Raw genomic sequence first — 24,084 nt, forward strand, 5'->3', positions numbered from 1 at the left:
AACAACAGAAAATGGGTGTCTTATTTGGTAATAACAAATATTAAATAAATGAAGTGCACTTATGTGGCTCATCATTTTTGTTTTCCTCTTGGATGGTTGTTGACAAGTTTACTCAGATGTCAACGGGGCTTCGTATTTAAGCTGTAGCACTTTTTTTTAAAAACTATTTTGCATTAATAAGTATTTATGCAACAAATGCATATTCATACAAAGAATGTGTTGCATCTCCTGGTCAGGTGAAGAACACAGTGGGCTACGACACTCTGGGTCACTGCTTCTTCTTGGAGGACGGCATTGAGCAGCGGAACACTTTCTACCGCAACCTCGGCCTGTTGACGAGGCCCGGTACTCTGCTGCCCACTGACCGCAATGAGACCCTCTGCCTCAGCATTAAGGACAAAGTCTACCAGGGCTACACTCCCTCCCCCAGCACAGAGTGCAAGTAAGTGAATACCCATGAATAGCGAATATCCTCAAGTAATTGATGCCCGCACGCAAAGGTTTGTGATTGCCTATCGAGGCCACAAATGGCTGCAAAACACTTTTTTTTTTTTTTACTAGATTAAAACCCTGGAGAACCCACGGGGTCAAATTTGGCCCCTATAAATTCTGCTACTCAAATAACAAAGACCTTTTTTTTTTTTTTTTACAAATTTAACTTCAAAAGTCCAGAGTGCCACTTCTGACCCCTGCATGGGGCCATCTAGTGGATGAATATTGCACTTACATGAGCCAGAGTGGTGGTGACAAGATGGCTGGCAACATGCTGTTTTGTTGAGCTGGAAATCAATCCAAACAAAACCATCTTATCAGCAAACCATCAGATGGTAAAATTGTGTTTTTTTTTGTTAATCTATTTCATATCATGTTGCAGAATGCCTAGGAGTATGTTTTATATATATATATATTTTGATAAATTAGCAACTCTGAGCTAGTTAAAAAAAAAAAGGGTTAAAATTGAAAAAAACATATTTTGGTGTTCAGTGAACTTATAGCAGTCATTTAATGTATAATTCATAATTTTCCAAAGAAGAAAAGGGTTCTTGGGTTCTCCAGGGTTAAGCTATGGCCTGACCATATGAAGCTCCTCCCCTCAGTGGAATATGCTGGCCCAAGGAATATTTTTATATTAGACATCCAAGAGTTCATGTAAGATTTTTACTGTGAATAACAGAGCATGGGTTGCACTCAAAAATCAGCAAATGTGCAAATGCCAACCTTCTCTATGTTCTATAACATGAGAAAACTAATTTGAAGATGAAGATGGCAATGATAATGATGATAATGTTGTAGTTCATAAACCTTTTTTTTTTTTTTTTTTTGGGAGAGCTCAGTATTGTTCATTCAGTAATTTTACCGATTTGACATGTCATCATCATTGCTCTCTTTTTCTTTTTCTTTTTTTGTATGTGTGTGTGTGTATTCATTAGTTCACCTAAAACCTATTAAAAAATCCCATACCGTTCACCTAAATGTAGTTCATAAACCTGTCTTTTGTATTATTGGCTGTGATTGACTGGTGGCCATTGTAGTATAGTCTGCCAAAACTGCTTTTTTTTTTGGTCTTCATTGAATCTCACCAAGGATTAAAAATGCTCAAATAGCCATCTCAACAGTATTATAGGTAATATAGAAATACAATTAACTCTTTGACTGCCAAAAACGTTAAATAACGTTTAGTAAAATCCTATGGAGGAGTGCCAAAGACGTTAAAAGACGTTTGTTTCGAAACAGAGGTGAAACTAACCATTTTCTGTTGTTGATTACTGAAGAACGGAATAAGGTAGAAACACACTTTTTTTCTGATGAAAGATGAGAGTCCAATCTTTCATTTGGTAGTATGTGTGTTTCCATAGTCCAAACACATAATTTTCTATGGACCTTGAAAGATCAGTCAAAATGCTTAAAATCGACTGGCACTGGGGACAACCCGTTTCTGAAAACGTCTGGCAGTCAAAGACTTAAAGGTGCACGAGTGAACTTAATCGTTGAATCAGGGAGTCAGTGTGGGAAGAGACGGTGTGGACACTTTGATGGACAACAGACAAGTCAAATTCCATGTGAGAGACGCTGATTTTGTGAACTCACATCCACTCCTCTAGACCGGATGTTTTTCTGTCACAGTCAGACGAGCGCCACTGGGAGAGAAACTCTGTGACGCCTTCTTCCAGTAGTGTCTGTGTCTGTATGTTTTGGTTGGGCTGTTCCTGTCCAAGGTTGATTTTGGAGTGCGAGATTATTGGGGAATGTTTGGGGAAAGATCACTGATTTTCCTAGTCTGGTCATCTCCCGTATGCCGAGGCATTGTCCACCTAATATCCTCCGTGTGGCGATTGTTTTCCAGGGCGGTTTCAACCTTCTGGATCGCTAACCCCAACAACAATCTTATCGGCAATGCTGCTGCTGGTTCTCAGGTAATTTCATCATGAGCTCTATGTAAATAAAAAAAAAGATCCCTGTGGTGAATCATTTTATGCGTGTAACAAATTGATCCGTCAATAAAAAAGGACTTAAAAGCGTCTTTATTCAGATTTGGTGTAATTACACAGTTGAGAGCTTTAATATAAAAGAAGACAAGGGTGGCTCATGGAGGGGTCTCCATGTGGGGTGGTATGTAATGTTCTCCCAGGTAGGGGATATTATCTGTAGATCATAACTGATCTCATCTAGGATGCTGTATCAGGTTACGGTATTCTGCCTTCCTTTGCGGTCATCTTTGTGGTTGACTGAATACCAGCTACAAATGGAATTGATGTTGTCATCTTTTTTGTTTGTTTGTTTGTTCTAGGATGCTGGCATATGGTTTGTGTTCCACAGCTCCTCCACGGGAGACTCTCATGGCTTGGTACCAGAGACAAAAGCAGAACTCACCCCGCTGGGGATTTTCTACAACAACCGCGTTCACTCTAACTTCAAGGTAGCACAAGGAAAACGTACTAAATTAATAAGTGGGTCAACCAACACTAAAAAAAGTGTCCTTGGTGTCCTCATTTGAATTACTCAGTGTCATAAAACTAGAAAACATTACGCACAAGGCTGCAAATGTTATACAATATAAAATAACCAAATTAGAATTTTTATCGCCATTGCAGTTTTTTTTACAATTTTTTTTGTATTTACAGCAACTTAGTTGATAAATCAAGTCATTTTAACTCTTTGACTGCCAAAAACATTAAATAACGTTTAGTAAAATCCCATGGAGGAGTGCCAAAGACGTTAAAAGACGTTTGTTTCAAAACAGAGGTGAAACTAACCATTTTCTATTGTTGATTACTGAAAAACGGAATAAGGTAGAAACAAACTTTTTTTTCTGATGAAAGATGAGAGTCCAATCTTTCATTTGGTAGTATGTGTGTTTCCATAGTCCAAACACATAATTTTCTATGGACCTTGAAAGATCAGTCAAAATGCTTAAAATCGGCTGGCACTGGGGACAACCCGTTTCTGAAAACGTCTGGCAGTCAAAGAGTTAATCATGTGTACTCCATTTTCATAATGATGTTGAACATTTTGCATGTGGCCTAAAAATGGCTGTCCACCCTGTCATTATGGGGTGACAATTTTTTAATGAACTCTGAAACAGTAGTGAGTGGCAGAATAAATATTTACACAGTTTCGTATCGTATTATCAAATTATGTATGCAGTTGTGTCTTGTCAAGATTAACATGTCCACTCTGTCATAATGAAATAGCAATTGGTAAAAAAAAAACTTTCAGAAATCTTAAATCCAACATGTGCTCATTAAATGCTAACGTTATCTAAAACGTCCACCCTGTCGGCAAGCTCACTTATTTTGCTGTCGTCGTGTACATTTTATGCTTGCAGTTATGTTATAAAAATGGGTGGCAGCTTGGCCAATATGCATTTTTAATAGCATAACATCTCCTCAATGCAATGAATATGAAGTTCAATGGAAAAAAAACATGTTTTGAGTGAAATGGGGACGTCTCGTGATATCCACCGAAGTGTTGTTTTTCCTACGCGCACAATAGAATATGCCGTTTTTACATGAAACACGCAACCCTCTGCTGACTTACGTGCTTGTTGTACACATGCGCATGCGCACGTGCACAGTCACACACACACGCACATAAGCTGGCTGTAGAACAAGCCTGTCTGTTGTGTAATGACAGCGGTCGTCAGGTGAACTGTGAGTTCTTTGTCCGCTCTGAGAGCGAGAGAGCGAGAGAGAGGAAGCAGCCCAACTATACTTTTGCACAAACCGCAGGATTGACACACGGCATGTTTTCTTATACCCAACACACACATTCATATACATTTAAGGCATACAAAACTAATTATCTTATTAAGTATGTATATATACACACACCCCGTAAGTCACAGAGGTCTTGTGTGAGCCGTGGAAGTCAATTGACTTGCGCTCCCACGCTGTAAAACGTACCATACGAAAACATGCTGTATGATTTTTTTGTCTATAATCACCATTGTCTCGTCACCATGCAGGCCGGGCTGTTCATTGATAAAGGAGTGAAGACCTCCAAGGCAAGTGCTGCAGACCCCAGAGAATATCTGTGTCTGGACAATAATGCCAGGTGAGTTATGTTTTTCAGTAAACTATTATACATATGCAGCGGAACGAACCTCTAATGTTGGAATGCCTCTAAGGATCATGTGAGACCTCAGGGGGGCAAGTTTTTCTTTTTCTTTTTCGACAGTTTGTAACCATATTTGAAAAGATGATCAAGACATATTTTGCACAAAAAAAAAATGTCAGCGGAGGAAGCGGACCTGATGACAACACCGTTTTGTGAGGATCAAATGATTATCCGTGTGTGCATTTATAGATTTTTGTTGACCAATTATTTAGCACTTTGCAAGAACAGTCACAAGAGAGGCAGACTCAAGATTTAAGCATAACATTGTGAGTTGGGGCTAAGTTTAACCCTGGAGAACCCAAGAACCCTTTTCTTCTTTGGAAAATTATGAATTATACATTAACACTTTGACTGCCAAAAACGTTAAATAACGTTTAGTAAAATCCTATGGAGGAGTGCCAAAGACGTTAAAAGACGTTTTTTTTTCAAAACAGAGGTGAAACTAACCATTTTCTATTGTTGATTACTGAAGAACGGAATAAGGTAGAAACAAACTTTTTTTTCTGATGAAAGATGAGAGTCCAATCTTTCATTTGGTAGTATGTGTGTTTCCATAGTCCAAAGACATCATTTTCTGTGGACCTTGAAAGATCAGTCAAAAAATGCTTAAATCGACTGGCACCCACGGCATCCCTTTTCTGAAAACTTCTGGCAGTCAAAGAGTTAAATGACTGCTATAAATTCACTGAACACCAACATATATGTTTTTTCAATTTATTCCCTAATTTAGGATTAGGGCGAAATTTGACCCTTTTGGGATTTAGGGGTATCATTTCGAAAAATCAGAATAACAAAAACTGTCAGTAAACTATTTAGAATTTAAGAAAATAATCAATCAAATACACAGCTACATTGAACAATATACATTTTTTATTTTATTTGTTGCATTTTAGAACTGGATTTTGAATGTACAAACACAATTTGGCCAATGGAAACAAGAACACAGGGACAAAATCACTGCTGGGAAAAAAAAATAAAGGTCTTTGTTATTTGAGTAGCAGAATTTATAGGGGCCAAATTTGACCCCTTGTGTTCTCCAGGGTTAAGGTACTGTACTGTACTACAGTTAAAGGCTACATTAAGATGACTATTATCCCCCCCGCCCCCCGATCAAATAAATAATTTATATTTTCATTATTTCTTATGGGGGGAAACAATCCAAATCAATCAAAGTGGAGATGGTTCAGCGTCATTGAGCAAATTGAGTTTGATCTTAGTGGTTCCACTGTCAGGTAACATGTTTATCATTTTTATTACCTGTATTAAATAGTTCTCTTCAAAGATGTCAATTTTTGTCATAATGAATTTTGTCGGTTATTTATAGCCCTCTCTATGCTACGGGCTTAGCTGTGGCTATACGGATGGTCATATTACTACAGCATTTCATTTTGGAGGAGGGTCTGACAGGTTTGTGTTGACAGAAATAACAAGGTTTCACACATACAGTGTCCTCTCTTCCCAAACTCGGCCCTCGATTCCACGGAAAAATCCAACGCATCCACTGGGACTGCTGGCCACGCTGAGTTTGGGCTGGAATTGGAAATGCTCAAGTGTGGGCGCAGTATTAATGTTACATGTGAAAGAGAGAGAGTAGTTTGTGACACGAGGAAGAAGATTTAAGATGAGCAACATTGCATGCCAAGTACTATAGTCCATATTTGTTTGTTTTTATGGTGGCGAAAGCCTGCATCTTATAAGAACCATTATATGCTGAAAATACGACACAGAGTGAAAGACAAAGGGCCCTTCTTTTCTTAATGGCTGCTGTCTTGGCCAAAATAATCACTCGTAATCTTGTTTGGCAGTCCATACTGAATCTATGAATATCTTCACCACATCCAACCCCAAGTGAAAAAAAAAAAATGTCCTCTCGTGCCACCCACAGGGCACAAACAGCAAAAGACGGCTTGCAGTCAAAAGTCTTCACGGTTCATCAAGGCTTTATGCTCACATTCTATTAGCTCAATTATGCGTGTCCAATTTTATAGCTCAGATATTTTTCATTATCTGAGCGTGTCCGCATTTCTCAAGCTGTCGGGCTTTAAATCTGTTGACAAATTTGCATTATGTGTGACGAAAAACCTTGTTGTAATGCAGATACTCCAGGAGTTCCAGTGCTACGATGCACCTTAGTCTTAGTCACCTTCATCAACCTTTGCTAGTAAAGCAATACATTTATTTCTGATAAAATAAATAAAAAACAGCAATTTCAGCCACAACTGAGTGTTTGGAACCTGAGGGGGGGGGGGGGGGGGGCTTGAAGGCAGAGGAAGGTTGAAAAAAAAAATACTTACAAGTTTGTACTTTTGTCAGATTCCGACCTCATCAGAACGCGGATCCGAGCCGACCTCGAGTGGCGGCGATCATCGACACGCTGGTCTCCTTCAAGAACAACGACATGGGAGCGTGGATACGAGGCGGTGACATCGTCATCCAGAATTCCGGGTGAGACAAATACGGCAGAAATCAGGATCCCATGTGAAATTCTGTTAAGATTTTTGGAATGCCCAAAATCTGACCTTTATATCAAGTCATTTGTTTTGTCTCGGTGAACAGCTTTGCAGACAATGGCGTGGGATTATCCTTTGCCAGGTGCGTACATGTGGGACCACTGAGCTCATATCAGGTTTCATGCAGCTGTTTTTCTCACTTCCTCACCACTAACTCATTCATTTTCATTCATCTTTTCGCATTCTCGACCAGCGAGTCTCAAATTATGGTAGTCGAAAATACTCCCTCTAGTGGTATGCAAAAGGATCACTAAATTGAACCAATTCAAATTTTATGAATAAAACCTTTACCTTGTCTTTTAACTTGATGTATCGGGTTTGAGAATCACTGCTGTATACACACACGCTCGCACACACACACGCACATACACATACAAAAAAATATATATATACATATATATATATATATGTGTGGATATGTATATATATGTATAAATATTAAAAAAAAAAAATTATTAAATTTTTTTAATTTATTTGTTTTTTAAAAAAAAGGAGAGCAATGATGATGTCAAATCGAATGAACAATACTGAGCTCTCCTGAGAAAAAAAAAAAAGAGAATCACTGCTGTATACACACACGCACACACGCACGCACACACACGCACATACACATACAAAAAAATATATATGTGGATAATGGATATGTATATATATATGTATATATATTAAAAAAAAATATATTAAATTTTTTTAATTTATTTGTTTTTTAAAAAAAAGGAGCAATGATGATGTCAAATCGAATGAATAATACTGAGCTCTCCTGAGAAAAAAAAAAAAAAGAGAATCACTGCTGTATACACACGCGCTCGCACGCACGCACGCACGCACACACACACACACACGCACATACACATACAAAAAAAAATATATTATATGTATATATATTAAAAAAAAAAATTATTAATTTTTTTTAATTTATTTGTTTTTTTAAAAAAAAGGAGAGCAATGATGATGTCAAATCAAATGAACAATACTGAGCTCTCCTGAGGAAAAAAAAAAAGAAGAGAATCACTGCTGTATAGGAGAGCCATACATTTTCTTTTTGTATTTGAGATTTCTTCCCTCGTTCTTGTTGCAGTGATGGCAGCTACCCAAAGGACGAGGGTTCCAGTCAGGAGGTGACACAGTCTCTGTTTGTGGGAGAAAGTCGAAACCGGGGCACCAACGGAGGACAGAATAAATACTGGGGCTTAGGAGGTACCGATGGGAAGATGAGGACGCTCCCTAGAAACAGGTGAGGAAAGATGTGCTATAGTAATGAGAAGAAAAAAAAATGAAATGAGAAATAGAAAAAGGTAGTAGTAGGACATTACCACAGATGTTGGTGTGTTGCGTGAGGTTGAGGAAGGAAGTCTTGTGCTGATTTACTGCCAGCGTAATGAACTGGTTTCTTTAAGCACGCAAATAGTTTGCTAGAGTGACATGACTCATGGCTGCATTTTGATGACTTCATCACAAATGCTTCTTTTTTTTTTTTTCGAGTGTAGGATTTCTAATGAAGTTGATGTCACTTTTTCCCTCCATTATTCCTGGAAGGGAACTTAAGGACAACTACAAATATAAAGCCATCACTAGTAAAACATGATGTTAAATTAATGGTGCCACTATTTCAGTCAAGTGAAGTCATATTCTTATTTACCTCTATTTTACTGCTTGTCTTTTGAGATATAACATGTTATTAAACTTTCATTTTTTTATCATTGTGTGCTGTGCATCAGGCATAAAGTTACGTAATATGTCAGCCACAAATGCATGGAGTAATTGGTACAAAACAACACGCATGTCAAATTTATTTATTTAGCCCTTAATCACCTCTCAAAAGGCTTCACTCACCCACAGTTGACAAATATTAACAACATACCCTGACCTTAACTTCACAGGAGTGTAAGGAAAGACGGAAAAAAAAAAACATGTGAGGAAAAATTTGAAACCACATTGATGCAGTTAACACAAGCACACACACAAACAAACACTTACGATGCATGCAGCTAAAATTATTTAGCGATAAAGCACAATAGCAGTACAATGTGAATTTTTTTTTTTTTTTTTATTGCTGGTTTTGTTCATGTTGATGTCTGTCAGTAAGTTCTAATTTTAAAAATGGCGCTTTGCAAATCGTTTAGGATTGATATTTATCTTTTTTTAAATAAAAAAACAAACAAACAAAGCAAAACCTTAGTTTTCATAAAAATACCTTTATCATATCGTTATAAAAATATCAAGCATGAATACAAATCACACACATCGACTTGCAATGTAAACATTCACATTTTCACTATAATACTGATAAATAGGCGGAAGTTCCGAATATTGCCAGCAACAAGAAATTATTCAAGGACATTATTATTATTTATTTTTGTAAAGAGCAAATTCATTGGTCTGACATACGCAATCAGATGAAAAATATTGTTGCACTGTCAAATTTAAGGAGCGGTCTGGAGCCCTAATTTTTAAGAACTTTATTTGGTACCAAATGTACCAAAATTCACTGACTGTTATTCTAGTATTAATTTCTAATTCACATATTTATTTTAAATTGTCCCCAAAAAAGACAATGTTAAAACAATTTTAGAATTTGAAAAATGGAATAAAATGCTTATGAAAGTATTAAATAATGTATTAGCAGTTTATTATTTAACATTTTTTCAAATCGTCTCTACAGTTATCAAAATAATCGTCTTTTCTCGCTCTTCTCCATTATAGAACGTTCCCAATCCGAGGCTTCCAGATCTACGACGGCCCGGTGCGGCTGACCCGCAGCACATTCCGCAGTTTCATCCCCACGCCGGAGCGTTACACCAGCGCGGTGGGCTTCAGCCTGAAGAACACCTGGCAGCTCACCCCGCGTAACAACCTGTCCCACCTCCACTTCCACTCCACCGTGGGCCTGCCGTCATTTTTCGGCCGTCCGGGGCAGTGGTTTGAGGAGAACGACCTGGATGGAGACAAGAACTCCATCTTCCACGATGTGGACGGCTCCGTGACGGGCTACGAGGATACTTACGTGGGCAGGGCTGATAATTACCTAATTCAACATCCGAGCTGTGTTAACAAGCCTCAATGGAATGGAGTGATATGCAGCGGCCGCTACTCTCAGGTACAGCAGAGGACGCTCACAGCTCAGTGGTTTTGTTGCATCCGGTGGAAATAGACGCTCTTCCTCACTCTTCTTCAGGTGTATATCCAGACCCAAGGTGCTCCAAGCCTCACGCTGTCCATCAATAGAGACGAGTACCCCGCGGCCCCTCTGGTTCTCAGGGGTATTAACAGCCACGGGGCTCCGTCGCAGCAGTATCAGCCGGTTTTGATGATGAGCAAGAGCTACACTTTGCACTGGAACGGACCCGCACCCAGAGAGCTTGTCCTCTCCCTCATCAACTTTGACAAGTGAGACCGCTAACGTGTGTCTGAGATGTCGGAGCAATAGCTGTATTTGAACCCTACACAAACCCTGGAGAACCCAAGAATCCTTTTCTTCTTTGGAAAATTATGAATTATACATTAAATGACTGCTATAAGTTCACCAAAATATATATTTTTTCAATTTTAACCATTTTTTTTGAACTAGCTCAGAGTTGCTAATTTATCAAAATATATATATATATAAAACATACTCCTAGGCATTCTGCAACATGATATGAAATAGATTAACAAAAAAAAAACACAATTTTACCATCTGATGGTTTGCTGAGAAGATGGTTTTGTTTGGATTGATTTCCAGCTCAACAAAACAGCAAGCATGTTGCCAGCCATCTTGTCACCACCACTCTGGCTCATGTAAGTGCAATATTCATCCACTAGATGGCCCCATGCAGGGGTCAGAAGTGGCACTCTGGACTTTTGAAGTTAAATTTGTAAAAAAAAGAAAAAAAGGTCTTTGTTATTTGAGTAGCAGAATTTATAGGGGCCAGATTTGACCCCGTGGGTTCTCCAGGGTTAAAAAAAAATAAAAATTCAATTAGAGCTACCACCCTGCAGTGAGGGTAATAATAGCAAATTAGATTAGATATGTTGCTAATGACATAGTCAACTGATGTGAGTCATCCAGCTGTAAATGACATAACACCTGATACATGATGATAAAAACACAGGCGCGACATTGCAGATTGCAATTGCAGGTGACGGATAGCACATGCTGTTGGTGGACATGTTTCGTGTGATTTATTTATTTTTAACTCTAGAGAACCCATGGGGTCAAATTTGGCCCCTATAAATTCTGCTACTCAAATAACGAAGACCTTTTTTTTTTTTTTTACACATTTAACTTCAAAAGTCCAGAGTGCCACTTCTGACCCCTGCATGGGGCCATCTAGTGGATGAATATTGCACTTACATGAGCCAGAGTTTGTGGTGACAAGATGGCTGGCAACATGCTGTTTTGTTGAGCTGGAAATCAATCCAAACAAAACCATCTTCTCAGCAAACCATCAGATGGTAAAATTGTGTTGTTTTTTTGTTTATCTATTTCATATCATGCTGCAGAATGCCTAGGAGTATGTTTTATATATATATTTTTGATAAATTAGCAACTCTGAGCTAGTTAAAATTGAAAAAACATATATTTTGGTGTTCAGTGAACTTATAGCAGTCATTTAATGTATAATTCATAATTTTCCAAAGAAGAAAAGGGTTCTTGGGTTCTCCAGGGTTAAACTAGAGGGCACTAAATCACTCCAACTGATAGCACGCGTTGTGTAAAAGGTGTAAAAGTGAGCCCAAGGTGAGACAGCACGCAGCTCACCCGTGACCCTAATGAGGATATGCGTTATATAAAATGGCTGGAACTGGGAAATAGGATGGGAAATACTCATCCAAAAATGTGTAATCATTTTAGCAGACCACCATTGCAATTCCTATCTCAAGCACTCCATGGGGGGGTTCTTTGAGCACCAACACATAACAACTTTGTTTCTGAATCAATAATGACGCTTGAAGCTTTTTGTGTAGTGGAAGAAAAACACACATTGGGGATTTTTAAAATGTATTTTTTATAAACGTGTTATTCTAGCTTTTGTAGAGTGTCCTTTTTCCATATAATTGCGTGGTCGGTCTAAAAAACGGATCCATGTATTTCTTTTCCATTAGAGATGATTGGGTGCTGTTCGGACTGTGCTACCCACCAGACGCAACCTTCCAGATCGTGGCCGACATCAACGACAGGCAGAGCAACACTTTTGATGACATCACCGACTACGGGCCTGTGTTCTCTCTGGCTGATTTAGAGTCAAGACCTCTGGATCGGAAGTACTTCTTCGATCAAAATGTCGGGTGAGAGAAGCCAACCTGCTTACTTGCATCAACCTGATGTGCGAATACTGCAAAGTTAAAAAATAGAAGCCACAATTTTGTCAACCCCAACTGTATCCCCTAATCCTTAAATAAAGACAGGGATGTGATTTTTCCGCTAATTCGCGGAATTCCGCTTTTTTTATCTCCCCCCCAAAAAAAAAAAAAAATATATATATATATATATATATATATATATATATTTTTTTTTTAGTAGTTCATTGTGTATGCACATGACTCCGACAGATAACATCTTCTGCTATAACAAAGACATTTGTGGTATGCTCTAATATGAGTTACTTTTCATTTGGTCATGATACAATTATTTGTTCATGAAATTTGAACTCTTCAACATTATTTATGTGTTAACTTAGTAATCACATTAGTTAGATATGATGATATTCTCAGTGATAGTTTTTAAAAGCAAAGGCAGTCCAATGTTTTTGAATGTGACTGATTTTGAGTTGACTAAAACTGCCATTTTATATGGGATAGTTCAATATACATTGAAAATTTATGCTGTTGTTTTGTCTATTTCTTTGTCATGTGAGTGCATTGAAAGTACTTAAAAACACGGAAAACCCATGAGCTCCGCCCCTTGTCCCCCCACCAGGGCACTGCCCTGGACCTAGCTGGGTGCCAGCGGCCCCCAGACCCCCGGCTAAATTTTCTGATAATTTCACTTTGGTCAAATCACATCCCTGTAAAGATGATAATGTGCTCAATGGAGCAAATTTGACATCCAAAGTTATTTTGCTCCCGCCAGCTTGCTGTGGCTGTACCTGCGAGCCCGCCACGGTCGTGACGGTCACAGCTACTGCTCGGTCAAAGGCTGCGAGAGAGTCAAAGTCACGGCCACTACGTCCTCCCAGCGGACATGCAATTGCACCGGCAAGGCCTACCCCAAGTACGCGAAAACCCCCTCGGCCGTACTGCCTATGCCGGCCCCAAACGCGCAACCCTGCACGGACTGTGGAGCTGAACAGGTTTGTTTTGATTTAAAAAAAAAAAAAATGCGAGTGCATCAAATCGAAGCAAATCGTTACACTTTACGATATTAAGACCAATGTGTAAATAAATAAGTAAATACCAAAAAAAAATTGCAATTTTAAAAGAGCTTATATATCAGTTGATTAAATCGGCCGGACGATCAATTGGTCAGGTTGTACGTAGTAAATACCCACTATAAAGTAAACTGCAAATTTCCGCAATATAGCAGTGGGACACTAACATGATTTTCATTCATTGTGTTGGAAATGTTGGCCCTTGTGACTTTTAGTTTGTGTTTGGTCAGCGTGTGTTTACCAGCGAGCCGTGGACGTCCTACCTCCAGACGCAAATCAAGTCTCTCAGTGTGAAGGAGCAGAAAAGAGGAGACAACGCGTCATTCATTGCTGTGAGCAAATTTAATGAGTGGCACACATCACACTTTAGCTGCCCATTAATTGGGGTGGAATATTTCCGTGAGAAGTCAAACTGGGGGATTTGGATATAATAAGCATGAAGTGGAACATTTTATTTTGTCATATGCGGACATCCGTGCAAAAATGATACAAGTAAAAACATGATAATTTAACAAATTCTTTTTTCAAGTAGAACTTGATTGATTTTTGAATAATTCCTTAACTCATTCACTCCCAGCCATTTTCACTGAAGCGACCCCCTTCGCTCCCGTCTGTTTTACTGGATTTTGACTGATTTTGCAAGGCCAGCAGGATATTGTGTTCTATTGCTATAAAAACATGGAAGCTAACAAAAGAAAGATTAGAGTCTCTTATTTCGCCAGGAAAAAAAGTACAAATGTATCTGTTTCCGTTTTGCAGCATTTAGCATTAGAATATAGCTTAGTTTCGTCATTATTCACAAATCTGTTTTTAAAAGAAAACTGGGGAAAAGAGCTTTTTTGCAAAATGGGCCTGGTTGATCTCTTATACTCTGCTGCCACCTGCTGGCCGTTTTTTTGTCATTGCTATCATTGCTTTAACTCTTTGACTGCCAGACGTTTTCAGAAACAGGTTGTCCCCAGTGCCAGCCGATTTTAAGCATTTTGACTGATCTTTCAAGATCCATAGAAAATTATGTGTTTGGACTATGGTAACACACATACTACCAAATGAAAGATTGGACTCTCATCTTTCATCAGAAAAAAAAGTTTGTTTCTACCTTATTCCGTTTTTGAGTAATCAACAATAGAAAATGGTTAGTTTCACCTCTGTTTTGAAACAAACGTCTTTTAACGTCTTTGGCACTCCCCCGTAGGATTTTACTAAACGTTATTTAACGTTTTTGGCAGTCAAAGAGTTAAGCGACCTCTTCAGGTCAGAGGCTGCGTTAAATCGTATCTCCCTGATTCAAGCCATTTAAAGATAATAATAAAAATGCAGCCCCCTCCATCCTAAAAAAAAATGCCAACAATGTTCATTCAAAATGCAAATAAAAAAGCATTTTCCTCACACTTAAGCCTGGCTGCGTTTTTGCAAAACACGTTCCGGCATTGTGCCCTTCATATTCACCTGTGCTTGCGTGAAATCATTTTTTCCCCTGCAGGATTATGCTAAAATATAATTTCCGGCTACATTTAAGTTCTTCATTTAGAACCAATGTTCAGCTTTTGTAATTTCCTGCTTTATTCCTGTTAATTGACGATTTTTTAATTGGGAAAATTCCTGGAATTTTCCAACCCTGCTCACTAGGCTCATTGTCCGAGTTAATATCAACATTCGGTGCCTTTAAGACTTCCCCATTTCATAAAAAAATCTTGATATTTTGCATTAAACTTTATATTGCGTAGATATGTCTTCCTATTAGAAATGCATATTAATCAAAGGACAAAATATGTGAGGTTGCTGACTGGGTGGACAATGACAGAGTGGACATCTAGCTACACACATAATATAAACAGGGATGTGATTTTTCCGCTAATTCGCGGAATTCCGCTTTTTTTATCTCCCCACCCCAAAAAAAAAAATTCCGATTTTTTTTTTTATTTATTTTTTTTAGTATGCACATGACTCCGACAGATAACATATTCTGCTATAACAAAGACATTTGTGGTATGCTCTAATATGAGTTACTTTTCATTTGGTCATGATAGAATTATTTGTTCATGAAATTTGAACGCTTCAACATTATTTATGTGTTAACTTAGTAATCACATTAGTTAGATATGATGATATTCTCAGTGATAGTTTTTAAAAGCAAAGGCAGTCCAATGTTTTTGAATGTGACTGATTTTGAGTTGACTAAAACTGCCATTTTATATGGGATAGTTCAATATACATTGAAAATTTATGCTGTTGTTTTGTCTATTTCTTTGTCATGTGAGTGCATTGAAAGTACTTAAAAACACGGCCCCCAGACCCCCGGCTAAATTTTCAGATAATTTCACTTTGGTCAAATCACATCCCTGTATAAAGAAATAATGAAACACAAGTGTAAACGAGTATACATACACGTATATTCAAAAAAAGGAGTACTTTATATTCATCTGTTTTTCTGTCCATCAGGTAAATGAAGAGAAGATACCTTTCACTCAGCCCGGCTATCTTGTGGTCTCCGTGGACGCCTGCTCCGGGAAAGTCACCACGAAGGTGTCTTTTGCCAAGATGGACGCCAAGATGCAAGAGCACCTCATGACCGGAATACCAAAGAGGCAAGTGCAGAAACCCAACATTGACTTTTGTCAGCGAGAAATGTTGCTGACTCGGTTGTCGTCGTGGTGAACAGATCCATCGTCCTGATGGCGACACGAGGTCAGCCTGAGGGTCTGCCGGATGTCGCTCGCCATCTCATCCCCTTCGGTTTGGCCAAGGCGGCCGACTTGCACAATAAAGGTTTGTGGCGGTGACTACTACGACGATTATTACCCGTGTGCGGTAGCATCTCAAAATCTGTCCCTTTCCCTGCAGAGAGTGTGGCACTGTGGGCTTTCCAAGGAAGCGCCGCCCCCCCGCCTCCGTGGGTGTGTCTCCAGGCGGGCCAAGGAGACCACATCCTGGGCTCACAGGAGCGCTTCCTGCCGCTCGCTCTCCAAGCGTACGGCTGTCCGCCGCCAGCGGCCCAGCAGACGCGCAGGGACCTGAAGCTGCTCAAACAAGCCACAGGACTCCAGTGAACCAATGTGAACTCGACAAACATACACAACTGGCTGATGAATGTGAACTGCTGAACTTTAATTTATTAACAATGGCATATATGTTGCGTTTGGGATGTTATGCGTGTGCGCGAATACAGGCCGATAAGTCAATGCACTTTTATGTAAAGAAAGAAAAAAACGAGCCGAAGTCACCTTTTTGAAATAATATTTGGAATAACAAAGGAGAAAACAAATCAAGTTATTATATTATTTTATGGTTTAATAAATGAAAAGAGGAATCTCATCAGAGGGAAGAGAGCGGCGCATTAGTCACAGAAACGGAAACAATTGAAATCACGTTGGACGGGGAGTCAAACTGGAACGAGACATACTCGGCCGGGATAAATCAATGCAAATACCGTTGCGTCCAACAACGCAACGTGTGATAAATAAGCAAAGCCAACGGGGGTTAGGTGTGCAAAACAACAAGCCATATTCACATGCATATTTAAACAAGTCATTTGCAGAGAGTTAAATCCGCTTTCCTTATTTTAAGATACATGATGTTTTGCGAGGTTAATTTTCCAGCCATATGAGGAGAAAAGCCCCTTTTGGGTCGACGTCGATTATGGGTGTGTTTAAAGTGCAGGCCACGTGAGCAATGGATATACAAAATACAATAAGCCTGATCAAATATACATATACAGGGGAATGTAAAGATATTCCCAGGGCTATACAGTAGTATGTTTGATATAGTTTAGCAGCAATGTGCTTCGTGTTGAGCGTATCTCTTTGAGTGTAAATCTTTGAGAGGCCTTTTGGATGTGAGCAGGGCTCCCCCACTGAGCATTGATATGTGCCAATGAGTGACTGACGACAAGCGTGTGTGATTATGTGACTGTGTGGCTTTGTAACCACTCTACTGTGTAAAAAGGGCAAATCCATGAGAGAAAGTCAAATGAGATTAAAAATTTTTTTTTTTTTAATTATAGTGTATTTTAAGTCATTCTGTTCATCTATTGGGCAAACTGGTCTTCGTGTTTTTTTTTTTTGTTTCAACATGGTTTCCTGGCTTTTGTTATGAGAATGTTACTGAAATAAACATGTATGCTTTGTTGTAACGTGCTGATTCTGTGACTAAATCATTATTTTTGTCTGTAAGGAGCAAGGTTATTATAGTTTTGTTTTTTAAATTTAGTTTGTTTTAATTAGCTTTCAGGGTGGTTCTGTTAGTTTATATTATTATTTTATTTTATTTTTTTCATGTGTATTGTGCGCAATATTTTAAAAAAACACCATGGGAGCAACGTCATCTGAAGGTGCTTTTCTATTGGCTGCTGCTAGATGACGTCACTATTGTGTGACACATTCAAAATGTTCTTATTCCGGTTAATATCAAAATAAATCATCCCCAAAGGCTCATGCATTAAATTGATTACCAAAGACTAAAAGGGAAGGACATTTTTGCTATAATTATAGTTAGTTTTAGTTAGTTTTGTAAACAGAAAATGTAGTTTCAGTTAGTTTTCGTTTTTTAAAAAGCATTTTCGTTTTTATTTTATTTCGTTAACGAAATTGTTTTCTGAATTTTTGTTGTAGTTTTTTTCGTTAGTTTTAGTTAACTAAAATAAGCTTGGTAAGGAGCCACTATAATAAAAATGGTGTGTTCCAGAACCAGGTTGTTAGAACGAAAAATACAAAAACAAAAATTGGAAAAACATTTTCATCAACATAATAAAATTCAGAGTGGTTAAAAAAAAAAAAGAAGATAATAAAATTAATTTTACGTTAATAAAATAAAAACTATATTTGGAGCGAAAATATAAATGTTCCTTTTTATCAATATAACTTTTGGGCTTTATTTAATTTATTCGTTTCAGTATAAAACAAAAATTGGAAAAACATTTTCATCAACATAATAAAATTCAGAGTGGTTAAAAAAAAAGAAGAAGATAATAAAATTAATTTTACGTTAATAAAATAAAAACTATATTTGGAGCGAAAATATAAATTTTCCTTTTTATCAATATAACTTTTGGGCTTTATTTAATTTATTCGTTTCAGTATTATTGAATGGAGACAATAATTTGGGTATTGCAATGTAAATATATAGTGACCTTTTCCCTGCCCCTCTTAAATTGCACAAATATGCCATGTATATATAGTAGGCTACATAAAACTATTACTAAAACTATAACAAACTAAAGTGAAGCATTTAAAAAAGTAACAAATCCGCTCTAAAAACGAATTCAATCAAAATCGAAACAATATAAAACCTATCAACCATACAGGCAATTTATTTCAAATAATATTTTAGCATTCATACCTCTCCATAAGTTAACCATTGGAATACAGTGTAAAACAAATCAAACACAATGACATACCTTGAATTTAATGCAATATATATTAAAAAAATAAAAATAAAAAACGTAACCTGAAATTTAGTGGACATCTATTTCATTTTGGAGGGCGTGGCTAAAATGGCGCCCAGTGACGCACTTGGGTTGCACTTGCCCCTCCCCCACTATATAAAAACCTGAGCGCTTCTTTCGCAATAGCACAATTGTGAGTTTATTTTTTTTTACTAGACTAGGCCTAGTTCTATCACTTTTAACTAGCCACGCTACACTTCGAAAATGTATATTCACTGGACGCCATGTCCATGTCATTATTTACGCCTTAGGGCCGATGCAAGTCATCGTGAAGGCCCGTCGTGTAGCCACGAAAGCTTGTTAGCTTACATGCTAGCACGTCACATGGTTTTTGGACGTGACTCAATGCTTCACGCGATTTTTTTGTGACTTTTGTTTTTACCAAAATGGCTGGTTGTGTGGATGTTGGGTGTTCCACTCATCACGGACAAGTTGTGAGGTTGTTCCAGGAAAAACTTAAAAAGATGTCTATGACAAGGTAAATAAAACCTATATTAATCAAACTAACCCTAGCATTATTACTTACAGATGAATAATGAATTAATTTTGTGTCAAAAATGGTACATATTTTTAAAACAGGTATGCTCGCCAATGCACGCTGAAGAAGATTTAAAAAAATGTCTCTGTAATTGTTTTAAATCATTGTAATTTGCCAGAGTTTTTAAACAACATTATTTTCTATGGCCTGTCAAAAATGGCAAGAATCCATTTACTGCCATACAAGTGTATAGTTTTTAGTGTAAAGTTTTAACCACTGTATGGTGAAACTTTAGTTGTAAAGTGTAATGAAAGTTAAAGGAGAAATGTTTTTCCAACACTGCAGTACATTAACCATTTTTATTGGAGGCAGCCATTGCTACCGTTTGTCTTAACCAACTTGACCACATGGGGGCATCCTAACATTTCTAGCATTGGTTAGAAACCAACTGCCTTTCAACCTCCCCAGCCCATTACTACCCCTTGAGCGGATGGCTGGGTGAATTAAATTATTATTATTTTTTGACCAAGTAAATCCCATTTAAAACGTACAAATGGCCTGTTTAAAAAAATAAATGAAAGCACAATACAATGGTTCCACACTGAACACCCATCTTTTTGCTCATATTGTAGGATAGAAAGAATAGCATATTATTGTGCAGAAATATTGATTTGATTTAAAAAAAAAAAATAAAAATCCCCCCCCTTACTTTGATGCTTGTGTTGCTATATTGTGCATGGGTGGACTATTAATGGTGTAGAGTAAAATACAGCCGTTTGAACTGTGCAAACAAAATTAGAGAAATGCCAAGGCTAATAATAAAACGCCGTACGAGACGAATGTGCATGTGTGTGTGTGAGTGGGTGACTGAGCTGGTATGAGGGCTACTATACACACATAAAGTACATTCGTTCGCTCACATATTAAGTTCCTTGAGAGGCAGTTGTACAAAAAAAAACAAATGATAACGGAGAAAAAGGAAGATTTTAGCGAAGGGATAACCTGCGAATGCTGTGATTGGCTAGCGACCAGTCCAGGGTGTAGCCCGCCTCTTAGCCAAAGCATACTGCATATTATACAGTAAGTACCTTGAAATAAGGTATACAATTACTGGTGTCTGTACTCTCTCGTCCCTAGATTTCATATGGCCGCAGGATGAAGGTACGGCTGAATAGCTGTTGTGGGTGTACCTAATGTTAAGTCCAGCGACGAGCATCTAATGGAGAGGGGATTCTCCTCCCAGCTGTTGGAACAGGTACATTTATCTTCTCCCCCCTCGCAAATCACCCCATGATATGACCTCTTAATGGTTTGAACGGTTCCACTTGATTCCCCGCTGACGCCGCTCCTAAATAATTAAATGATTCCGACTGCTTCGCGGGGGTCCGTTTCCATGGCGACCCCTCCTCCCCGAGGAGTGATGTCAATCTGCTGTCTGCTTATCGTCACCTTGACGGCCTGTTACATTGGAACGTAATTAAAAGGTGTGGATCAAAGCAAATCTTGTCAGATTTCAGCTCCATGCGTTGCTTTTTCAGTGGCTTTTTTCCTATTTCTTTTTCTGATGCAACCATCAAAGGGAAACTGATTGCCAAAAGGGAAAACAAAGTGATAACATGACACACATAGAAGAAGAAATTGAATTTACCAATGGCGATCGGATTGGATGACGATTATGGGTGAAGCAAGCGTTGACCACTTGCGGGAATAGAACCCAGAGTGTGGGGAAGAAAAAAATAATTAGAGCATTTTCACTTGTGGGGGGCAGCACTTCATTGATGACACTAGTGTGTATGTGGAGTGTGGGCACATCATGTGAGCCGCCACCATTGAGACGACTTCACACAAGTATGTGCCAGATTATCAGATTTGAATCTTGCACATCCTACATAATTTTATGCAGCTCTGCTTACCTATGAAATGACCAACACCAGTCTATCTTGCCTCTGGCGCAATGTTACGCCACACATTTTCAACTTTGGAGAATCCACTGTGTATGGCCTTTCTTTTTCATTTAATCTCGTTTTTTGCCATCATTGTCATCTTTTAAATTAATCCTGTCTTTAATCATTTTAACTTTGCCTCTGTAAAGCACAGGGAATTTTTAGCGCCAGTGAAGATAAAAAGAAAAAATTGTCAGGATTCTGACTTTAAAGTGATAATTCTGACTTTAAAATGAGAATTCTGACTTTAAAGTGATAATTCTGACTTTAAAGTCAGAATTCTGATAATAAAGTCAGAATTCTGATAATAAAGTCAGAATTTTCACTTAAAAGTCAGAATTCTAAAAATAGTGAGAATTTTCACTTTTCTCATGAATTCTGAGAATAAAGTCAGAATTCTCACTTTAAAGTCAGAATTCTGAGAATAAAGTCAGAATTCTGACTTTATTTTCAGAATTCTCACTTAACTCTTTCACTGCCAGACGTTTTCAGAAATGGGATGTCGCCAGTGCCAGCCGATTTAAGCATTTTTGACTGATCTTTCAAGGTCCACAGAAAATGTTGTGTTTGGACTATGGAAACACACATACTACCAAATGCAAGATTGAACTCTCATCTTTCATCAGAAAAAAAAGTTTGTTTCTACCTTATTCCGTTCTTCAGTAATCAACAATAGAAAATGGTTAGTTTCACCGAAATGCTCTGTTTTGAAACAAAAAGCGGAGAAAAAGAGCTTTTTGTGAAACGATGTTATTTCTACTGACACCTACCCAATCTTGTCAAAAGAGAGTCATTGCTGCCATCTAGGGGCCAAAAATAGTCATTCGGCTAACTAGATCTGCTTGAAACTTTCACCACAGCTGGGCAAGGCTTTCCTCCACCCGTTTCAAATATATATATTTTTTAAATTGGATGACGTCTTTTAACGTCATTGGCGGCCCTCTGTAGGTTTTTACTTGACGTCTTTTAACGTCCATGGCAGTGAAAGAGTTAAAAGTCAGAATTCTGAGAATAAAGTGAGAATCCTGCTACCCCCCACTTCACTAACCCTAATTGTCTTTTGTAAATTTGCCTTTTCATGTAGCATAAACTTGCTTCTCCTATTGAGACACCTGAGATCTAAATTGTGACTATTGTACATCACAGTAGTGCATCTTCCTAACAGATGCGCCTCAACCCAGCAACCTCATCCACCTGCACGTGAGCAAGTACGGACCCGATGCCCGTGGCCTGCGCTATTATTAGCAGAAATGCGGCGTACTTTTCCGCACGGCGTGGCGCTTTTCTAATCAGGCCCGAAGAAATGCAATAAAAATGGGATTACAACATAGTTGTTTGTCGTCCAAAGCGCTTACGCCGTGTTTTCATCGTGGACTTCAATTCAATTTGCTTATTAGGACGTGAAGGAGCCGCGGTGTTTAAATGCTGAAGCCCAGCGTGGGATTTATGAAGGCATTTCTGAAGCCATTTAGTCGCAGTGTAACCACATTGTTGAGTGTATTGGTGACAGTGTTAACAAACTGTTGCGTGGCTTAAATTGGACTCATTTTGTTTGAGGATTAATGAGGCTCATATGATTATTGATGGCTCAGGAAAGGCACAATCTAATGAGATCCAAATAAGTATGTATATTTATGTCTCGTTCTTAGTACTATATTCTTAGAATATAAATGTATTGCCATTGTTGGTATGAACTATTAAGAATGTAATATTTGTTGCCTATGGTAACATCAGCATTGTTGGCACTCAACAATTCAGTTGATAAGCCATGATAATGTTTATTATGATAAAATTGTAACTTGCAGGAAGTACCATATATTTATCGATTAGAGATGGGATTAAGTAAATTTTCTTTTCCCCCACTCCCCTTTAGGCAAAATCATATTTATTTTCATTCTTTTTTTCCGTTCATATTATGAAACTACAGTATGAATTGTTGCTCCTGTGCTCAACTGGAATTTGTTGCCTGAAATAAAAATGCTAAATAATATATAATTTGTGGTATAACTTGCATTGGATTAGAGGTGCAATGATTAAAAGATTCATTGACAGATAATCAATAATTGTTTTTGATCATTGATAAATTGTTCGTATGCCTTTTTTTTTTTTTACATACAAAATTGTCCAAATGCTTAGAATTTTGGCTTGTCAACAGTAAATGTTATCCGATTTCTGTAGTCCTTCATAAAAGCGGACTATCTTTGGGTTGAATCAAAATAAAACATTTGCTTTTACTTTGGAAAACAATGATCAACATTTTTGCCCATTTTCTGACATGTTACGGACCAAACCAGTAACTGAATCATAATTACAATATGTCAATTTGTGATAATGTCATGTTTTTGAATAACGGCATTAAAGGGATACTTGACTCATTGAGCCATTTTCAGTTGTGAAAAGTTAATATTTTGTCCAGAATTAATTAGATAACGTAATTATTTTTCACATAAAATGAATACCTTTAAAAAAAACTATTTTTCCACTTGCTGTCGACTGATGATGACATCACCCGTGCTGAGGAAGTAGGTAACAAACAACCAATCTTTCTGGGTTTGGTCAGTAAACTGAGCCATAATTAAATAATAATAATAATAATAATAAAAATAATGGAGCCATCACATTAATTATAGACAAAATATTCACTTTTTACTGCTGAAAATGGTTCAATGAGTCAATTATCACTTTAAAACAGCTCGGTGGCCTAGTGGTAGAGTGTCCACCCTGAGATTTGGAGGTTTGGGTT

At 37.9% G+C, this 24,084-nt stretch overlaps 2 protein-coding genes across 2 annotated transcripts in view; both read left to right on the forward strand.

Annotated features, from left to right (window-relative positions):
* cemip2 (cell migration inducing hyaluronidase 2) overlaps positions 1-17,609 on the forward strand; it is a 32,851-nt gene extending 15,242 nt beyond the window's left edge. The window contains exons 9-23 of the mRNA XM_077561197.1: positions 237-442; positions 2,345-2,414; positions 2,789-2,917; positions 4,466-4,554; positions 6,931-7,062; positions 7,174-7,209; positions 8,206-8,361; positions 9,831-10,224; positions 10,303-10,514; positions 12,213-12,395; positions 13,180-13,399; positions 13,708-13,809; positions 15,920-16,065; positions 16,140-16,246; positions 16,322-17,609. Coding sequence (XP_077417323.1) covers positions 237-442; positions 2,345-2,414; positions 2,789-2,917; positions 4,466-4,554; positions 6,931-7,062; positions 7,174-7,209; positions 8,206-8,361; positions 9,831-10,224; positions 10,303-10,514; positions 12,213-12,395; positions 13,180-13,399; positions 13,708-13,809; positions 15,920-16,065; positions 16,140-16,246; positions 16,322-16,527 — 2,388 coding nt within the window. The 3' untranslated portion in view covers positions 16,528-17,609. The remainder of the gene's footprint in view (positions 1-236; positions 443-2,344; positions 2,415-2,788; positions 2,918-4,465; positions 4,555-6,930; positions 7,063-7,173; positions 7,210-8,205; positions 8,362-9,830; positions 10,225-10,302; positions 10,515-12,212; positions 12,396-13,179; positions 13,400-13,707; positions 13,810-15,919; positions 16,066-16,139; positions 16,247-16,321) is intronic.
* A 3,006-nt stretch (positions 17,610-20,615) lies between these two features.
* Positions 20,616-24,084, forward strand: part of trpm3 (transient receptor potential cation channel, subfamily M, member 3) — a 184,059-nt gene continuing 180,590 nt past the window's right edge. Inside the window, exon 1 of the mRNA XM_077560549.1 lies at positions 20,616-20,653. The gene's annotated coding sequence lies outside the window, so the exon portion shown is untranslated. The remainder of the gene's footprint in view (positions 20,654-24,084) is intronic.

Source organism: Vanacampus margaritifer, chromosome 3 (assembly GCF_051991255.1).
Source record: "Vanacampus margaritifer isolate UIUO_Vmar chromosome 3, RoL_Vmar_1.0, whole genome shotgun sequence".
Classification (NCBI taxonomy): Eukaryota; Metazoa; Chordata; class Actinopteri; order Syngnathiformes; family Syngnathidae; genus Vanacampus; species Vanacampus margaritifer.